The 20,756-nt window shown below is 41.7% G+C and overlaps 1 protein-coding gene across 1 annotated transcript; it reads right to left on the minus strand.

Moving 5' to 3' along the window:
• Nucleotides 1–361: 361 nt before the first annotated feature.
• col1a2 (collagen, type I, alpha 2) lies at nt 362–20,470 on the minus strand. Its single transcript, XM_076301729.1, has 48 exons — nt 20,288–20,470; nt 19,693–19,776; nt 19,191–19,247; nt 18,891–18,935; nt 18,741–18,794; nt 18,563–18,616; nt 18,410–18,463; nt 18,155–18,208; nt 17,870–17,923; nt 17,451–17,495; nt 17,042–17,140; nt 16,663–16,716; nt 16,113–16,211; nt 15,970–16,014; nt 15,453–15,551; nt 13,582–13,635; nt 13,128–13,235; nt 12,766–12,819; nt 12,520–12,618; nt 11,898–11,951; nt 11,678–11,776; nt 11,433–11,486; nt 11,260–11,313; nt 11,083–11,136; nt 10,691–10,744; nt 10,350–10,394; nt 10,093–10,191; nt 9,699–9,806; nt 9,345–9,398; nt 9,184–9,237; nt 7,657–7,710; nt 7,477–7,530; nt 7,201–7,308; nt 6,901–6,954; nt 6,733–6,786; nt 6,010–6,171; nt 5,655–5,762; nt 5,448–5,555; nt 5,212–5,265; nt 4,381–4,488; nt 4,099–4,152; nt 3,849–3,956; nt 3,498–3,551; nt 3,280–3,387; nt 2,790–3,036; nt 2,197–2,381; nt 1,826–2,068; nt 362–1,411 (listed from the first exon to the last, which is right to left on the minus strand). The coding sequence occupies exons 3-48, from the start codon at nt 19,191–19,193 to the stop codon at nt 1,265–1,267; spliced, it is 3,813 nt and encodes a 1,270-aa protein (XP_076157844.1). The 5' UTR covers nt 19,194–19,247; nt 19,693–19,776; nt 20,288–20,470; the 3' UTR covers nt 362–1,264.
• Nucleotides 20,471–20,756: the final 286 nt, after the last annotated feature.

A 20,756-nucleotide genomic window follows, 5' to 3' on the forward strand; every position in this document is an offset into this window, starting at 1 on the left:
TAAATCTGGAAATATACAGAATGCCTGGAGAGGTTGCAATTTTTGGCTTTTTTTTATTTCATGCAAAAGCAAGAATGTGACGTTGGAAGTACATGAAAGATTAGAAAGAAAAATCTGCAAAAGAATGGACCTTGCCTTTGATTCATGAAATTAAATTTTCACTCTTGTTTGTAAGCCAGTAATGCACACACATTTGTTATCCTCTTTAGCCATTCTCCTTTTGTTTTGTTCAAGGGAGTAGTTTCTCAGTACCATCTCAGTAAAACTCTCTCAGTACCATCTCAGTAAGTACACAGATATTTTACATTTCATGCCGATCACTTTGCATGTAAATATATTAAAGCACTTAAGTCATGGCATGTTGTGTTTTGGAACATTGGACATGCTTTATTTCAGAACTTTTCACAATTTATTTAAACATCTCACATATACAAAATAGGTACAATAAACTTTGTAGTTTGTTTTGAGAAAGAGAGAGGCTTGCTAAACCCATTCAAATGGACGAAATGTGCTGTGAACATAAAGACTAGGGGGGACTGAAGAATTGCAATATCTTGAAATGAAACAGAACTAAATAGAAACAAAACAAAACAAAAATTAAAACCAAGAAAAAAGGTCGAAACAAAAATAAACCAAACAGGTTAAAACCAGACAAACATCAGGTTTAGAATTAGTCCACCTGCTTAAAGTGGGAGGTTATCGGAAAGACCTCTGCAAGACTCCTCAGACACAATACAAAGTAATCCAGTAAAAGTGGTTCTCTCCACAGCTGCATAGCACCATAGATCACCGCTTCAAGTATTGGAGCACCTTCGATACAGGACAGAACTTGAAGCCTTAACACTTATGACATCTTAAATGTGGATCAGGTTTTTGTAATATTATTTTCTTGAACATAAGCATGAGGTAGTTTTAAACCTTGTTTTTGAAAATTGTGGTTTTAAACCTCCTCTTTGGAAGATATACAAAGACCACAAAGTGATGCATACTTTCATTGTTTTTATTACATTTATTTTTTACAAAATGATGACATGTCCCACAACATGATGTTTTCCTGCGTCTCTTTGGGCTTCTGTATTAATTTGAATTGTGCAACGCTTCCATTTAGTCCGTTGGTCCTCTCCGATAGGGCCCAGCTTAAGCAAGTGGATGTGCAGAGGAAATCAGCATTCGGTATAAAAAACGACACAGACAGAAGGGCAGAGATTGTTTCTTTTTTTCTTTCTTTCTCTCTTTTTTTTGGTTTAATTTATCATGAGTCTATTCATTTGAAACAGACTGGGCCAATGTCCAAACCAAATTCTTGGTCAGCGCCACCAATGTCCAAAGGTGCAATGTCGAGGATGGGAAGACGAGATGGTTTATTCGTTCTGTATTCAATGACTGTCTTGCTCCATTGGCCAGTGTGTCTCTGCAAGGGGAGAGGATGAAAGAAGAGATTGGTTAGTGTGGAGACAATAAATGCAGACAAAATTTGACATGAAAGCTGTGTAATTCTTTCTCAACATTGTGGACTGCACAATATGATTGTGAATGTCGGTCAGTATTAATAAGCTCTTTTGATTCATAGGTTTCTGTCTCTGAAGTTTCTTCGAGAGAAAGACATGGCCCTACGCTATGGCAGCATTCCATCATCAAATATTCATTAATTTCATGCCTCGAGTCTGTAGCAAGTGACAGCTGACAGACTTGAACTGAAATATGTCTGAGAAATATATGATGGAGCACCACTACAATGAATCCACTGTTTGTGTAGAATGGAACTGTACTTTTAACAGTGATAGAATCGCCATATTAAAAAAAAAATTAGAAAAGGGAAACGTACGGTGCAGCCATCCTCCAACACGTTGAAAGTGAAGCGGCTGTTGCCCTCTGCCCTCAACTCCACGTCGTTGGAGCCCTGCAGCAGGACGGCCTTCCTCAGGTTGCCGTTCTCGGCGTCCATGTAGGCGACGCTGTTCTTGCAGTGGTAGGTGATGTTCTGAACAGCCTGGTTGGCCAGGAGGCGCATGAAGGCCAGCTGAGTGGCCATGGTCTGTGTGCTCATGGTCTCATCATTGTATGTGAACTGGAGACAAGAAAAGGAAACACGGAAGCAAACATATTAGTACATATCCAAGGTATCCAGTGAAACTGACCATATCTCATGACAGATATAGCTGATTTGTCACTTGCAAAGTATTTGGCTGAATTTACCTCAGTACCACCATTGATGGTCTCTCCGAACCAGGTGTGCTTCTTCTCCTGGGAGCTTCTGTACCAGTTCTTGCGGGCAATGCTCTCGGGGTGAGCGTAGATGCAGGTCTGTCCAGTGGAGAAGTCGCAGAAGGCCTTGATGGCATCCATGGTGCAGCCCTGGTTGGGGTCGATCCAGTAGAAGCCTGCACAGAGAAACCAAAGGTGATAAAGTTAGATTTGTTGTCTGCTTAAAAATCTTTCATTCAAAGACACTATATATTTATATATATATATATATAGTATAAGTAAGTAAGTTAGTAAGTATATATACTCTTTTGATCCCGTGAGGGAAATTTGGTCTCTGCATTTATCCCAATCCGTGAATTAGTGAAACACACACAGCACATAGTGAACACACAGTGAGGTGAAGCACACACTAATCCCGGCGCAGTGAGCTGCCTGCTTCAACAGCGGCGCTCGGGGAGCAGTGAGGGGTTAGGTGCCTTGCTCAAGGGCACTTCAGCCGTATATATATATAGTATCTGTTGAAAATGTAATAGTATTATAATAGTAGTATATTGTGAGGTAATTCAGTGTGAAAGTTCACATACCACTGCTCCAGTCTGGGTGACTGAGCTTGATGTCACGGCAGGTGCGGGCTGGGTTCTTCTTGGAGCCCTCGGGAGAGAGCAGGCTGTCGATCTGGGTGTTCAGAGACTTCAGGGTGGCATCCACCTCGTAGTCCTTGGCCCTGAGGGCGGCCTGGTCAGCAGCGTACTCGTCGAAGCCACCAGAGACGTCATAAGAGCCACCAGCGGGACCAGGGGGTCCAGGCAGACCGGGAGATCCGGGAGGACCCTGCAATCAGACAACACCATGACCTTAGTGGAACAAGTTCCCTATGCTTTACGCTTCACGTTATATCTGACTGAAATGTGTATGAGCCTAAGGATCTTTCATTGGGGGATTCCCCATCTGCTAAACAGATATGTGTTAAGTTTCTATACACCCGGTTACTAATATATTAGATCAGTCGAACAGTTGATTTCAGCTATCTACATTCAGATATGTTTTATAGTCAAATATTATATTTGAACTTACAGCAGGTCCAAGATGTCCTTGGGGACCACGGTGACCGACGGGTCCAACAGGGCCGTGGGCTCCAGCTCTTCCATCCTTGCCAGAAGGTCCAGCAGGACCAGCGGGGCCCTAAAAAGCAACACCACAGAGGGTTTGACAGGTTGTTGACAATCTTATGGACCAGCACTGTAGTTTTTTTTTTTATTGAAAAAGAAGATTGTGGAATCTGGGCTACTTACTCTGGGACCAGAATGTCCAGTGGCACCAGCAGGACCAGAGTCACCAGGAGGACCCTAGCAAGAAGACATAACACAATGTTTTGAAAGCGTATAATAACAACAAGGCATATGGGAGACAGTGAAATGACTGTATTACATAATAAAATGACACAAACGTCTGAGAGTTGGCTATAAAGATGGAGGAGCAGTGTTAGTTGCTAACAAGACAAGTAGCTTGGCTCTACGCCTACACTATCCTACACAAAAATGAAAAGTGCATCATGGGGTCTGATTCTAATTATGGTACACTACACTTCCATAAACAGATAAAGTCTTCCAGAAGTTGTAGATGGAGCCTTGATTTTCACTCACATTGGGTCCGGGCATTCCCTGGAGACCAGGGTGTCCACGCAGTCCCTTCATGCCTCTGTCTCCCTTGTCTCCAGCACCTCCCTTCTCACCACGAGCTCCAGCAGGGCCCTAGAACAGCGAGAGAGAGAGAGAGAACGAGGAGAGATTAATTCAGAGATTCAAGATTCATTTATTGTTACATCTCATTATATTTGTACAAAGAGAATAAAATTCTTGAGTTTCAGCTCCTGATTCTGCGGTGTGTACTTACAGATTGGCCTCTGGCACCAGCAGGTCCGACAGCTCCAGCAGCTCCAACGGGTCCCTAAAGGGGAAAATGTTTAAATAAACATAATCACCTCAAATGCAAATTACAGACCGTGTGTTAGCAATCACTGCAAAGCTATTTAAAGTGAGGATTTAAAGAAATTAAATTGAATGTATGACTGTAACAAGTTAGAAATTGGTGGAGATGACCAGCTGTCTTTTAAGAGTTTGGTGGTATTTCTGTAAAAAAACAATAAAAAAAGAAGAAGTTGATTGGACCACTTACACCCTCACCACGGTTTCCGGGTCTGCCAGCAGCGCCGACAGGTCCAGCAGGTCCAGGGTTACCAGGAAGGCCAGCAGGTCCATTAGAGCCGGGCTCACCACGGTCACCCTGGCACAAGAGAAAGACAAAGCCTTATGTGTGGTGTTGTAGAAATGCCCCTAGTTTTGGGTATCAGGTCTAACTTGGCAGATCTAGGAAGATGTGAATTTATAGGTATCTTTGTTTGACAGCAGTAAATCTATCCTAAAGACCAGATTATAAATATAATTCTTATGAAGGAAACAATGATCATTGTGCCATGATAATTATAGTTTGTTCCAGATCATTTACTTTACAAATTCCTGAATTCCTGTTGTAGATGAGGCACCTAGAATAGTTTAGGAATCAGATTTTTGTGTTCATGTGCACTGCAAAAAAAAAAATTGTGTCTAATCATAACCTAATCAAGTCATCTGGTTGAGTTTAGTTCATGCATGGGTACTAAATAGACAACACATATTAACGTCTTTATCTTTTTTTAAATGTGGCTGACACTTTTTTACATTCCCGGAGCAACTCGGAGTTAAGTGCCTTGCTCAAGGTGCACAATGGTGGAAGTCGGGAATTGAACCGACAACTTTTCAGGCTACTGCATGCAAAGCCAGCTCGTCATCCACTAACTCTATCAAATCAAAAAGATGACTTGAGTGGGTTGTGTTGGCTGCGCTTCCCTTACTTACAGAGGGTGATTGGGTATAGAGATGTTCAGTGTGTATCATGATGGAAAGTATGTGTGAGCATAAGGCCAGGTTGGTTTGCTTCTCCCACCAAACACTGAGCCAAAAACGTTACCTTGAATCCAGCAGCACCAGGACGGCCAGGAGGTCCATCGTTACCAGGGTTACCCTATAAAATGGACAGAGATACAATATTAGATGCACAGTGTCAAACAACCAACCAGCTGAAATGGAATGGTATCCATCACCAACTGCCTTTCAGTAACTGAAGAGGGATTTTGGCTTTGGTTACGCCTATCTGCTCGCCTATCTGCTCATTAAATATTATTTGGATGTGTGATGATTTCTCACCTCACGTCCAGCCTCTCCTTGGGGACCGGTCATACCAGGCATGCCCAAGTTACCAGGAGGACCACGAGGTCCAGAAGCACCAGCAGGTCCAAGTCTTCCAGGCTCACCCTGTTCACACAAAGTTACCAGGTCAATAATTCAGCATCATCAAAGGCTAAGTAATTTGCGAACTCACAGCTTAAATGATGTGATAGAGTGAATACTCACAAGACCACCAGCCATACCAGGAAGACCACGCTCGCCTCTTGCTCCGGGAAGACCACTGAATCCCTGAGATCCAAGCTGACCCTGAGGTCCAGGGGTACCGGGGGCACCCTATCAGGAAGCAAAGGTAAGAGTATACCATGTAATTTCAAAGGTAATAAGTGTGATCTGTGAAAGTCTGAGGACTGCTGGACTAAAGTTTTCCATAGTATGGCCCCATCCTATTAAATGAATATGACAAGACTGAATGTCACACAAAACAAATGATCTCCGTCACCACTGGTGAATATGCTTCCGTTTTTCAGATTGACATGGAACATATCATCATGTTAATATATGTTGATCAGCTTATTCTTACAGCGGGACCAGGCTCTCCAGGGGATCCCTTGTCTCCAGCAAGACCAGCAGGTCCGATCATGCCATTCTCTCCAGGGGGCCCAGCAGGTCCAGCATCACCACGGGCACCGCGAGGGCCATCCTTTCCAGCAGCTCCAGTGGGTCCAGGAGGTCCAACGATACCCTTTGTGTTACATTACATTACATTACATTACATTACATTACATTACATCTGGCTGACGCATTTTTAACTTCCTCTAGGTAGGTGAGTATTACCGAATAGACTCTATGGACTCCATGAGCTTTTGACATTCTATGTTTCACTATGTTGTCTTCTGACTTGTCCATTGTCATAATGAGTCTCACACAGGAAGCGATTTTTTTGATTCCAATTAAGACTATAAAAAACTGGCTTACATACTGCTCTTCAGCACTTTGTGCATGTGTCAGAGTATTTGCACATGGCAAAATAAGTGCCCTTAGATAGGGTTTAGACCTAGTGGGCATTACCTAGGCTAATAAACAATTAGCCATGTGCCTCTAATACATTATCAAGTGGGATTCATCATTCGCCATACTAAGATTTGGGTGGCTAAGAATGTTTGATGCATCTGGAGCAGACCTATTCTAACATCTTAATTGTCAGAAGTACAGGAGAATATTGCTAAATATTGCTATAGTAGTCCTATGTGTCTCATATCCCTTCTTTAAATTAATTGAAACATGTAATCAACATTGTACTCACAGCAGGACCGGTAGGGCCAGCTCTGCCAACAGCACCAGGGAAACCGGTCAGACCCTAGTGGACAGACAGAGGGACATCAATGAGACACATTCATGGCACTGAAGAACTTGATACAAGTTACAGAATTTGGGGATCCGTATGATGGAAGAGTCAATAATGTGCACTTACAGGGGGACCGCCATCACCACGAGCTCCAGGGGGGCCAGCAGGTCCAGAAGGTCCCTTTCAAGACAAAGAAAGAAAATCAGTCAAACAAACAAACAAGAGATGAGTCAGACCTACAGTCAGATCAGCCAGACCAACATGTAAGTCAATTGGCTAATTGTTCACTATACCGTAATCATTAATCATGGTTATTCTGATGTGAGTATATAGACATGAATATGGGCACAAGCTAAATTGACAGCTGAGTGTTTTACCGTCACGTTAGATGTATACACAAGACGAAGAGATGACGGTAAAACTCACAAGGGGTCCAGAGTTGCCAGCAGGTCCAGCAGGGCCGGGAGGTCCAGCATCACCCTTCACACCGGCAGGTCCCTTCTCTCCTCTTGCTCCAGCTTGGCCATCAGCACCCTATAGGGATCACAAGACATGTTAGGTCCTTATATCTATTGTGTGTGTGCATGTGTGTGTGTGTGTGTGTGTGTGTGTGTGTGTTTGTGTGCGCAATGTGTGTTTGTGCAGTGTAGTAAATCAATAATGTTCCTGCGCTGACTTTTAAATGTAGAATTGGGTACTCACAGGGGGTCCGGCGAATCCAGCAGGTCCGGCAGGGCCTCCCTCTCCACGCTCTCCCTACGATGCATACAAAACCATACACTGAATCAGAGTCTCAATCCAAGTCTGTCAGAAGCTTTTAGGAAATCATGTCAGCAGTGAGACAAGCTGTTGTGTGGATGATGTCATCAGGAAGGGACTTACAGGGGGTCCACGGGGGCCAGCAGGACCGGCAGGTCCGTAAGATCCGGTCTCTCCCTGGGAACAGAACACGGGTGGACCATGAGGTGTGATTGAGGAAGACACTGTAATCCCAGATGGGATGCCACTTTTTAACAACACTGCAGGGGTGTTTGCACCAGCCACTGGCCATATACTGATAAAATATGAAAGTGGCTGGTAGACTTCAGAACCAAAATAATGATCTATTATAGAGCGGGTAGTGAATTTTACAATTTATCTGACAGTGTGCCTGGTAGATGTTTACATTTTAAGTTAATTTCCAACCAATCATGGGTTTGGGTAATAGATGCCCCTCCTGTGTGAATCTACAGGAGAAGAGTGCATCAAGGGTTTCAAATCTCATAAAATATGTTTGTTTGTCATTTGGTTAAAGGACATGGGAGAAAAGAGACTGCAGAAGAGATATCATGCAGGTCATGTTGAAATGGTCTGAATAGTTGTTTCCAAATCTAAGTCATCATAAATTCCCTTCCTTGGTCATCACAGGCGTTTATAAATAGTGTTATCTGACATAGTCCTAGCCTTATGGAGCTTTGTTGAACGCAAATCAAGGAGCCAAATTAATATCTCCGTCCACTAGTCCAGTGACCAGTACACCTTTCTCAAAGCTCTCTTCCAAATACTTCTCAATCAATCTCCTTTGACGTGAAAAAAGTCAAAAGTCTTCAGGACTAGCAGACCAGATTCCACACTCTTGAGAGCTGACATTGGTGTGGTGTCTCTCCTGGACAGATATTCAGGGTCCATAGATGGACAAAGAAATTATGTTGATGCAAGAAAATACATGAAAATTGTAAAAGGAATCATTTCCATGTAGGGGTGAAATCCATAAGGTTTTACTCCATATTGTGAAATGTTTTTGTCAAATGCTCTCCAATATTCTTGAGTGTCTTCAGGCCTTCAAATTATTTGCTGTTTGCTTCTTGATTTGTTTGTTTTAGTAAAAAAAAATAGCATTGTGCAAATTAGTTAGTATAATTGATTATAAAATCCATAATAATTGTTTTAATTTCCACAAAGACTGATATCTTCTGGTTCAGCACACATTTCCTGAAGACTCCTTTTAGTGTCAGCCAGAGACCAAAAAGTTTTGATCTCAACCAGCAGATGGCGATGGTGAGGTAATGCTTCCTGTCATTAGCATATTTTCTCTGCTGGTGATAGGTGAGGGTCAATAAGACGTTTTCCATGAAGATAAATTTGGCTGTGTCCATAATACGTGTCCTCATACCGGGTATCTTGGTTGCAGGTAGCTGACTCATGTCTTGAGGTGAGAAGTGTGTTCATCATCTTGATCTTGAGGGTTGAACATCATGGCTTGCTAGCAGCTTCGCACCCATCTTAACTGAGTGAACTGAGTGTGTGCCACTCTATTGATCACGTCTGTGATGATTTATCTTTAATTCCCTCAACTTTTTTTCTTTGTGCAGATTGAACTGATGACCTTTGTTTCATCTATGGATGATAACACCTCCAGGTGATATTTACCTTCTCTCCATTGGCACCAGCAGGTCCAGGGGGTCCAGAAGGTCCAGGGGCACCCTAAGAAGTGGACAAACGGAAAAGTGAGGCACAGTCATACAGGATGTATTTTTTTCCATAATAAGTCTTGTCATAAGATCCAATTAGCAGCGAACTCAAGTACTCACACGGGCACCATCTCTTCCAACATTACCCTCAGCGCCTCTGAATCCACCCTCACCCTAGACAAGAAAACAAGGCATATAAACATATTATGAACAATTCAAGAAAAAAGCAGGTGTGTATTTTAGAGCAATAGCTATTAACAGAACATGCAGGGGCACCCACAAAGACTAAATTCTTCCTTGCCAACAGAATTAGCTAAATAGCATATTCTGACAGTTAAAGGTAGCTAACAATCTGAAATCAATGAGGCAATAAAACAGACACAAATGGCCCATTTATCAAGTTGTTGGTAGACACTGTGTACTCATCAATCATGAAGAGATAATGGTATTTAGATGATATTAGTGAGTACTTACCTTCTCACCCTTGGGTCCAGGAGTTCCGGCAGCGCCACGCTCTCCGGGCATGCCAGCAGCGCCTTGGTGTCCGGGTTGACCGGCAGGTCCAACAGCACCAGGCTCTCCCTAAGGGGGGCATAAAGACCTTGAGCCACATCCATACTGAGAAACACTGACAGATATGCTTGCGTCAATGTATATCATGACATAGAGTAACACACATAGCAAGGTGTTTACTCCGTGGGGAAAACTAAGGTGGTATGTGACAACAAGCATTTCCTAATTAACAGTACAAATATTATCTGCAATACCCACAAGGGCATTTTCTATTTCCTATCCACACGATTAAATGTCTATTAGATTAAAACTAAGGTATTCTTTGCTATTACCAAAGAGAGTATTGGATCCTTACCTTGCCACCATCAGTTCCAGGTGTACCAGCAGGTCCACGGGCACCAATGGCTCCCTGAGGGCCAGAAGCTCCAGCAGGTCCTGGGTTACCACGCTCTCCCTAGGGAACAGCATGAGTTAACACAATTAGCTCCTTCTTACTTACTGAAGGGATGAAAGTGGCTATGGCCAAATTTGTGTAGAACTTAAGGATAGGATGAACATTTGCCACATGCAGGGGGTGAAAGGTCGAGAAAGGCCAGGTCAAAGGTCTTGTACCTTCACGCCAGCAGGTCCAGATGCACCCTGGTCTCCGGGAATACCCTATAAAGGAATAGCACACATTTGTTACTGCCAGTCCAGAAAGAAAAAGTTAAAGAAACTGATATATACCATGTCCCTCATTTCAGTGCATGCATAAGTAGTGAATTGTAAAATCATAAAGGCCTGAGGACATTTTGTAAACTGTTTAGTCAGTTGCATCCAAACAATGGTTTTATACAAACTAGAAGTAGACCCAGTATTGGATACCAGGAAATGTGTGTGTGTGTGTGTGTGTGTGTGTGTGTGTGTGTGTGTGTGTGTGTGTGTGTGTGTGTGTGGTTTTAGGCATCACTTACTCTATCACCAGCCTTGCCAGGCTCACCACCTGGTCCAGCAGGTCCAGGCAGTCCCTACAAGTACAAATAGAAATGCATTTCAATCTGATATCAAATACATTTTTATTCAGCGTTACATTGTCTTAGCTGGACCATTCAAAGTCAGTGGATTTTCTTTCTGGCTATGACATGACCAACCTTGATATTTCATAATGATAACATTAGTAACACTATATATTTTCAATATTTCCAAATTGATATTGTCTCAAGTGTACAATACTTTCAGTGATGAAATATGCAGTCTTTTGTAGATGATTACTTCAAAGCCTTGGAGATCTAGACATGTGATGGTGGTTCCAGAGTAGTCTACACAGTAAACCTAATGTGATTGACTGCAAGAGACAGATACTCACCTGGAAACCAGGAGATCCAGAAGGTCCCTGCTCTCCTTTCTCACCAGAAGCACCCTAGAAGCACAAGAAGGAATCACCATGAACCTCAAATATGGTGGAGTAAACAACTGAATCTCATGGAATGTTTTGACATGAAAAAAATCCAGCTCTAGATGACTGAGAAACAGTCTAACTTACAGAAAGTCCAACAGGTCCAGCAGGGCCATTGTTGCCATCAGGGCCAGGGGCTCCCTTTAGAGGAGAGGAAGAGAGATTCATTTTGGTTAAACATTTTGTGTGGTGTCATAGACAGACACAGCGACATGTACATATATTTCTGTGCTTGACACATAGTTAATAGTGGCACTTACTCTCAGACCAGTTGGTCCAGTGGGTCCCTTCTCTCCGGGCTTACCATTATCACCCTGATGGAAAAGAGAGAACAATAATCAAAGTGTTGCTTTACACACGCTTGTTTGGGTCGTGATACTTCATTCAAATTCACAGTTTTACGAAATTGAAGAGCAAAGCACTTTCTGAAGCCCATCAGGAGGAGATCAAACAATTTAAACATCCACACTGTGGGTTTCTTGGGGAGGCTTTTTCAGATACGTACAGCAGGTCCCTTAGGGCCGGGGAATCCAATAGTACCGGGCTGTCCTCTGGGTCCAGTTGGGCCAGGGGGTCCAGAGCGGCCATCTTGTCCAGCAGGACCCTGTGATAGTTAAAAACGTACTTGTCATAAGTCTGTCCCAAGGAGACATCGTACAGAGCAATAACTGAGCAGTGAGCACTGATGTGACTGAGAAATCACATAGTAGGGGAAAGGTACATACAGCAGGGCCCTCCTTTCCTGGGGGTCCAGCACTGCCAGGGCTTCCAGGCAGACCCTGTAGGATAGGACACATTGGATTAGCCATTAGCCTTTAGCATTGTTAGGCAAACTCCTGTGCTAGCACTACAGGTATTGCATTGATTAACTGAAATACTGTATATTGGAATTATTATACCTAATTCACCATGGCATGTGCATGTAAAGTGAGTGGTGTAACTGAAACCAGTGCTTAGCCACAATCCCACTATATCTATAAATGCTGGCCAGGTCATGTCTTACTACTTACTACTATACTTCTACTATAAGTATAAATGTAGGGTTTCAAGAGGATGATAACATTTAACATCTTACACTCACATTGGTATAAAGTCTGCGTTAAGTTCTTGTGCATAATGGCTACCACGCATCACTCAGATGGGTGCTACACATTAGTGGTTGTTAGTGAGGTTCCCCCTTGAATGTAAAGTGCTTTAGGTGCCTTGATACAAGTGCTATATGAATGCAATGTGTCGTGGTGTTGTTGTTGTTGTTGTTGTTGTTGTTGCCATGCCACTTATTTAGAGTTTGTCTGGGCTAAGTACCCTGAAGAACGTTATATATTTAGCAGAAAGTTGTTAACTCACTCTGGCTCCAGTCAGACCGGGCTCACCAGCACGGCCAGAGTCTCCAGGGGGTCCACGGGCACCATTGGGTCCAGATGCACCACGAGCACCAGTCATGCCCTATAGAGAAGTAAGGGAAGAATAGCAGGTCAATTAAAGGCTTGACACTACCTATATGTATCATGTCTAATATAATGCATAGCCTGCAGAGATATTATTAATTAATAACAGTTTAAACTGATAAATAACATTTCAACTGTTTCTCACCATTGGGCCAGCACGGCCGGGACTACCAGGAAGACCACGGGTTCCAGGGGTACCCTATGAACAAGGAAGAAACATTTTCACTCTTAAGCACCTAATGTAAAATCACCTTGCTGCAACTATTAAGTGCTTACCAAGTATAGAATGGTCATCAATTCTATTAGTGTACTCTGCTTAAGGGCATGCATTCAGAAATGTAAAATAACAATGAAACATGAATAAATTGCAATATCTAGGATATCCATGTATGTGTATAAAGCTTACTCGCAATTAAGACATCACCTGGAATTTACTCATAGCTAATGGCTTGTAGTATAACGTGTAGACGTCATAAACACACTACATCAGATCATGGATCAACTCACTCTTGGTCCAGCGATACCAGCGGGTCCAGTGGCTCCTTGCTCACCAGTTGAGCCTCTCTTGCCCTCCTCTCCTGCGGGTCCAGCAGTACCCTGGGGTCCCATGGAACCCTGTGTGGTGCACACAAGCATTTAGTCATGACAACCTGACAGCAGACTCAACACTAAACGTTGTCAACCAAGAGGGAACAAGGTCAATCTGACTATCTTTCTGTCTATAAATATGATTTAGTTGTACCAAATATAAAAAAATATGACTTGGTACACAATAACAATGTTATATTAAGTATAAAAATAACACAAATTGAAATAATGTGAAAAAATACAATTGGATGGTGATTGTTTGATATGAGTGGACTTTGAACAGTCTTTGTTGACAATATAACTGGTATGATGTTATGTTCATTATTTGTACATATGCAAGATTGCATTGATGAAAATGTGTGTGTTTACTTACAGGCTCACCCTTGGGTCCACTCTCTCCCTTGACACCAGCGGGACCAGGGTCTCCCTATGACAAACAAAAACAAGGGTTCAGGCCTTTTACCCAGAATGCACCATTGATCTTCAGGACATTGTAATCCACTTGGTTATCTCAGTTAACCTGCAACAATAGATTTGGTCTGTAGTGTATCAGAAAAAAAATAAAACCTTGACTAGCGATGCTTGCTGCAATTTGCCATTTTGAGGGCTTGGATTGGATTGTCTAATTTGGCATCTTTTGGCATCAAATGTTGACAGGGTGATGTGTGATTATTATGTTATTTTTATTTGCCATTTTCTTCTTAACTTGCGATGTTTCCTCTTGTAAGGATTGGATATGTGGATTTGTAACCCATGTACCGGTATGAAATGCTTGACCTTATGTAGTATAATGAAATAAATACCATAACTAAATAAATAAGTCTCAGACTTTAAATATGTAATGTTTAAGAATATATGAATATATTTACATGTAGTGTACATGTTTGTATCCACTACTTATGCCAGGTTGGATAATAATTTTGGAAAATAATCAGCTATCTGCAGAGTTACTGCACAGATGTTTCAGTTTTGTAAGTGTAGCCTATTCAATGATAAGCCCATGTGGTACAGGCATTTTCCACACCATGTACCAGCATTTTCGCGCTAGAGGGACTTTTTAAAGGTCCTATTTTTGTAAAGCCATTAACTTTTTGCGTGTTCCCACTGCATGGAACTGGGGGAGATTGTAGTTAATAATATATAGTTAGGGTCTTTTCTCGCACATAGGAACCAAGACTGATGTAAGTACATGTTGATTGGTCAGAATACACAGATAAAAACAACAAAGTTGAGAACTTCCTGATACCATACTCTTCTCTCAATAAACAGTAGCCTATAGCTATGCTATCAGTTTCATTATTTTATGACCTGACGAAAACCTCTGGTCGAAACGTTGTAGCTTAATAAACCACTCTGGGAGTTTAAAAGAACAGTGTGCTTTATACTCAGCACCTGTTTAATTTTTTATAGATGTGCGTGCACTTCATTCATTGACTATTCTTTTATGTTCACATAAGAAATAGGCTGCTACCCTAATGCCAAATTGATGGAATTACTGATTTGTTTGATGCTATCACCCGGACAGATGTGAGTAGGCTACATTTTCCACTATAATGGGGTAGGCTATGCTCCTTAAAGCTTATTCTATTAGCCTTTGTCATCTTCAAAGTCGAGAGGGTCGAGAATATGAAAATGAGACCACTTTGGCTCAGAGAATGTAGGCAGGTTTACTAAAGTAAAATTAAACATTTAGCAGATGTGAAAATGTTGTTGTAGGCTTCATAAAGAGGATGACCCTCTTAATAATATGTTTTAACTGTACAATTTCTCACTTTTTGAAATTCTAAAGGGGAAAGTTTATGTGCAATGTTATGCTTCACCTTTGTGAGTGCTCCATTAATGTATGCACTACGTCACCTAGTGTTCCTGCTGGCGGTGTGAATGCAAACTGATAAACAGCCTTAGGAACTGTGTAGTTCGAGTATCCAGTTAGTAGTTATTATAACTGTTTGGTTCAAAAACACCTTACATTCAATCCTGGTCAAACATTCACCTTTCCTCAAAAAAATCATAATTCTAAAAGTCAGTGTTGATGACTACTTCTGCCAAGTGTGAATTACATTACATTTACATAGATTTGGGAGATACTTTTAATGCAAAGCAATACAACAGGGGAGCAAGCATCAAGCTAGGGTCAACTTTTAAAGACTGGTCGAGAGCAGGAGCAAAGTCCTTATCTAAGTCAACCTTGGTGTCAAAGTGTGATAAGACTGGTGCAACACAAGAACTGCACGGGTCACTTACAGCCAGGCCTCTGGGGCCAGAGGGACCAGCTGGTCCCTGAGGTCCGGGTCCTCCTCTTGGGCCGGGGAATCCGGGGGTACCAGCAATTCCAGGGGTGCCCTAGTGGAGACATACACAAAAATAAGACAGATACACATATGTGTCAGGTCAAGTTAGGTTATCTCAATCCAAAGGACTGTACATATCAGTAAATCTGCTTGGATCATATATCTGAAGGTCATAAGTAAAAGGGGTAATATAACAAAATCTATTTTGCAATTTCAACATAAACATCATGATTGCTTTACTAATACTAATACCAGACAAGGGTTTGAAATGAGTTAGGGCTCAACTGACCATGTATCATAAAGGCTATCATAAGCTAAATATGGCTGCACATATTATTCACACAACAGTATGGGTGAATCTTCACTGACAGCTTAATAGACTCAAGGTGGACTGCTTTGTGAGTATATATTAACGTCTTAAACATATATTTTTCTTGGTAACTATAATTACTAATTTACTAGATACTTACAGCAGATCCCTTGGATCCAGCCAGACCATTAGCTCCAGGATTTCCCTACAGAGAGGCAAAAAGAAACATGTTATTGATCACAGAATTACCTAATGAATTGTCAGATAATCTTGTGAAAACAATATACAAAACGGGATACTTACGGTAGGACCAGCGGGGCCAACAGCTCCATTGGGACCAGGCTCACCTCTGGCTCCCTGAGGTCCAGAAGGTCCAGTAGCACCAGCAGCTCCAACCTCTCCCTGTTCACATAGACAGAGACAGTGTGAGTGCTTACACACACAAGATGGCTGCAGGCCAGGAGGCCTACTTTATCGTTACTAGAGGAAAACAAGCTCCTCTTTTAGCTGTAGCTGACCATTAGAGTGGCATTGCTGAATATGTATTTGTAATATTGCATATGAAATCATTTTTCAGTTTGCATTGAGAGAAGGAGACAGTGGGGATATGAAGGTGTTAGCTTCCACCACTATAATGCTACAGCTACAAACCTAGTGTAATGCAATGTGAAATCAGTAAATACGAGTAAATACTCTAGCTTTTTGGGGGTTATTTACACAGTTCAAGGCTTGTTGTATGCCATGACATAAGGCAAGAGGTCTATCTATGTTTGTGCACTACGTAGCTAAAAGGAAAACCTTTTGTCCCAAAAGTGTGTTCTTCTATGTGCTTGTTCAAAGCTGTGAAATTTACCTTAGGACCAGGAGCACCAGGGAAACCAGGAGGTCCAGCTGCTCCCAAGGGACCCTAGGAAACAGAATATAGAGAGACAACAATTAGAACTGTAATCAGACCATCTTTCTGTCAAGTTTATTTTTCCAGTTGACTACACCATACAATGTACGTACGTAATACTGTCTACCTTCTGCTTCAAAGGTTGTATTCGTTTTTTGTTAGCACAACTAGTTAGCAGTGCAGTCAATGTTTGATGATGTTGTTCTGGAGAACCAGGTCTAGAGTTACCTGTCAGACTGTGTTCATGCTGTAGCAAACTAAGTCTAGAGGTACCCGTCACACTGGGTCACTGTTCTAGAGTGCCAACCAGACCGTGTGGGTGGTGAAGATTACTTACAGCAGGGCCGGCAGGTCCAGTGTTGCCATCAGCACCACGAGCACCAGCTGGGCCAGCAGGGCCAGCGCGACCTCTCTCGCCATTCAGACCACGAGCACCCTGGAGACAGAGAGCATGAACCATGAGCAGGTATCCCATAATGCCACAGAAGCAGGTGTTCAGTGTACAACAGAAGCCATGCTCAGAGGTCTTCATGAATTGCACTCTCTGAAGCTAAACTGATTCAGAGAGGTAGTTTCTATGCCAAGATCATGGCTTGAATTGTTAAGTCTATATAGCTGAAATGTATGTAAGTGTATGTGTATGACATAAAAGCTACTTCTGGGCTAGATAGTTAATCTTAAAAAAATCATCTATGGGAAAATTGAGATGACATAAAATGGGTTGGTAAAACGTTTGAGTCACTTACTCTTGCTCCGGGGGTTCCAGGGGTACCATGGGCACCATTCTCACCCTAGGGAGTGGAAAGAGAAAACATGGGATGAGAAAATCCACAAGGAAGCTTGTTGTAGACCATTGAGGAAAACCATAGAGGGAATTGAGAGAAATGTAGGCCTACAGTATGTTCAATTGAACCTTTTCAAACCTTTTAATATGTGCAGAGCTAATTCTATGGTATGTGTCTGTTATTTGTAGGGAACCTTAACATCCCAAGTTCCTTTTCTAGAATGTTTTGGGGTAAAAGATAAAGAAAGACCCCCAGAGAGCCAATAAAGGGTCAGGGTTATCAGAGTTATCAGTGCTTATCGATGCTATCAGAGTAATCAGTTATGACCCTACTGTGTTGGATGGTCAGTGCCAAACATTGATCTGTCTGTTGGACATTACCTTAGCTCCAGCAGCTCCAGGCTCTCCCTTGCGTCCATCAAGTCCGTTGTAACCCTAAAGCATCAACAGAAAACAGTGTGAGCAAACAAGCTTGTCCAACAAAATGATGATCACATTATGATTTCCCCTCAAATGTGTCACTATTCTAACATCTAAACTACGTGATTAAGTACAACAAATTGCAGGAAAAGAGTGAGTTTTCCTAGGGCGATGTGATGATATGATCGGGATCTGATGGCTGATGGTATGGCCAATAAAGATGCCTTTTGGGGAGAGGGTTCTTACTCTGTGTCCCTTCATTCCGGGGAGTCCGGGAGTTCCAGGGAAACCACGGGCACCCTGTACAGCACAAAGAGAAGAGAGTTGTAAATATGAGCATTTCAACACAAACATTGTTGATGTACATAATGTGTCTCTCGTATTTATGTTCTCCTGTCCACTACGTTCCTGTTGCATATCCAACCTATACCTTAACTACAAGATTTTGACTAGCAGTAAAATGATGGTACCTAAGAAATGAAATGTTATGTTTGCTCTCACCTGAGCACCAGCAGTTCCTCTATCTCCAGGCTTGCCAGGTCTTCCATTGTTACCCTACAAGACAAGAAGAGCGGACATCCAAATTAAGTGACCCCATAATGACCTCTAATATCAGAAGCATCCATTCCCCACCATTTGACCACTTCAACTTACGTCCTCGCCAGACTTGCCAGGAGGTCCGGGGGGGCCACGAGCACCAATAGGACCCTGTGCAAAAAGAGCAAACGGGGGTTAAGGCATCAGTGTCCATGACCTTCAGGCCAACTTCTCAACAGATGATGAGTCTTTGGAAAATACATTATTGAAATGAACGATTAAAAGGCTCTCTTACAGCCTGTCCAGGCTCTCCGGGCTCTCCAGCATGTCCTTGGAATCCTTGGGGTCCCTATGATGACCATAAAATCAACATGTGAGTATTATTTAATTACTTCATATAGCAAAAGCAAAAAAAGAAATATATATAATATGTATAAGTACTTACAGGGGAACCAGGAGGTCCAGGTGGGCCTCTAACTCCCATCAGACCCTGTACAAAAGCAAATACAAATGATTGTTCATGTTGTTGTTAACAACACTCATAGTGCATTTGGATGTGTCTTCATTTTACAAAAGGCCTCACACAAATCAAGAGAGCTACATTGTGATACTGGTACCTCAACAGTCAAAAAGTATTTTGAAAGGAAGTGAAATATCAGCTAGTGTTCTTGAAATGTGTATTGTTTATTGTCTATAAAATATATGTATTAATAAATATATACAATTCAAAGGGAGAGTCACATACCATGGGTCCAGGGCCAGGTTCAGGTCCTTTAGCTCCATCATACTGAGCAGCAAAGTTCTGTTTAAACAGAAAGGGTACATTTTCCTATTAAAAGGTTTCATAATAATAATTATCTTTATTGTCAGATGAGCGTAAACAGGACCAGGGGTAAGTTCAAGTACATGTCCAAAATCAGCTGTTGGATAATAATAATTCCGCTCATTTGTAATAATGATGTAATAACAATGTAATGTGTATATGAAAGCTTATTTTAAGGGTTAACAGCATGACCCCAAAAAGTCATAGGTCACAAGGTCATTGGAAACTAGGTCATGAGGTCATGACCTGATTCAATAGGGCATTTTTTTTTTTTTCATTGTTTTTAACCACTGCACAGAGGGACTGAATGGGTTTACCTCCAAATTCCAAAACTTGCATAGCTACGAGCACACATATTTTATCAGATAATCATACATTTCCTCTCATGTATTTTATGGCGTGTGTGAAGGTTTTCCAGACTTACTCCACCAAGTCCAGGGGGCCCAGGGGGGCCAGCGGGGCCGGGAAGTCCAGGTTTGCCGGGTTTACCATCGGGGCCTTTAGGCCCCTGAGAAGGAGCGCACAAACAGCAAGATCAGTATTTACTTAGTGACTCAAAATGTCATATAACAAACCTTCTGTATGCATTACTAAGGGTATCAAAACCTAAACATGGTTACGAAACCTAACATTTCCAAAACTGATATTTTCTCATTACCTCACATATGTTTGACTAAGAATATTATGCCATATATGATGGAAATAGGGAAATACAATGTTAATTATAACTGAAATGCAAATTATTAGTTTTAGTCTAGTTCATCATCTTATCCATTCTGTCATGAGTATAATTATCCAAGAAAATCAACAAATAGAATACAAGACACCCCTCTCTTCACAGATTCAGCTCCAAAAGTTATATAATTAATTTAGCTACTTATCTTATCTTAACACTACATAAGGACATGACCCCTGCAAGGTCATAAGGTCAACCATTACACTCTTGACCTTTTAAGATTTTTTGTTTTAAAGCAAAATAAACAAAAATAGGGAACAGCATAATTCATCATTTGACTTACCCGGTCACCTCTGGGTCCTTTGGCCCCCTGTGAATGTGTGAAAAATGCACAAAATCAACCAAAAGACCACAATGGCTATCTAAATGCATGATGCCTTCACATGTGTGCTTCAAGCCAAGCAGGTGTAAACAGTGAAGCATAGCACAGCAAAGCACTGCATTCTCAACATGGACCACATGTGTTAGCCATTTCAAATAGTTTATCAGTTTTACAATTTATTTTAATTATTGTAATTATAATGCATTATAAAATTCATTATAAATCTATTCAGCACATCAGTGTGAATACTTTACACCAGAAAGTATATCAGCAAGCTAGTGATGGCCTAATTCTGAGTACCATGAGCCACAAGGCCCAATTAACATTAACATAAGAAATGCCAATCACACTGAAATCATCCTGTAGAAAGGAAAATAAATAAATATAACATTTATTCATTGTATCTTTCCATTTATATTATATAGGACTA

Source organism: Alosa pseudoharengus, unplaced genomic scaffold (assembly GCF_046254945.1).
Source record: "Alosa pseudoharengus isolate Yale_2024_CS ecotype anadromous, Long Island Sound unplaced genomic scaffold, YU_APseudo_1.1 YU_APseudo_1.1_scf_23, whole genome shotgun sequence".
NCBI classification, from domain to species: Eukaryota; Metazoa; Chordata; class Actinopteri; order Clupeiformes; family Clupeidae; genus Alosa; species Alosa pseudoharengus.

What these genes read in the sequence shown, in the direction of transcription:
- col1a2 (XM_076301729.1), bottom strand. An exon ending in CTGGAACCCCCGGAGCAAGA is followed by an intron (nt 17,141 to 17,450) that starts GTAAGTGACTCA and finishes CTCTGTCTCCAG; the next exon opens with GGTGCTCGTGGTCTGAATGG. An exon ending in CTGGCAACTCTGGACCCCTT is followed by an intron (nt 6,955 to 7,200) that starts GTGAGTTTTACC and finishes TTGTCTTGAAAG; the next exon opens with GGACCTTCTGGACCTGCTGG.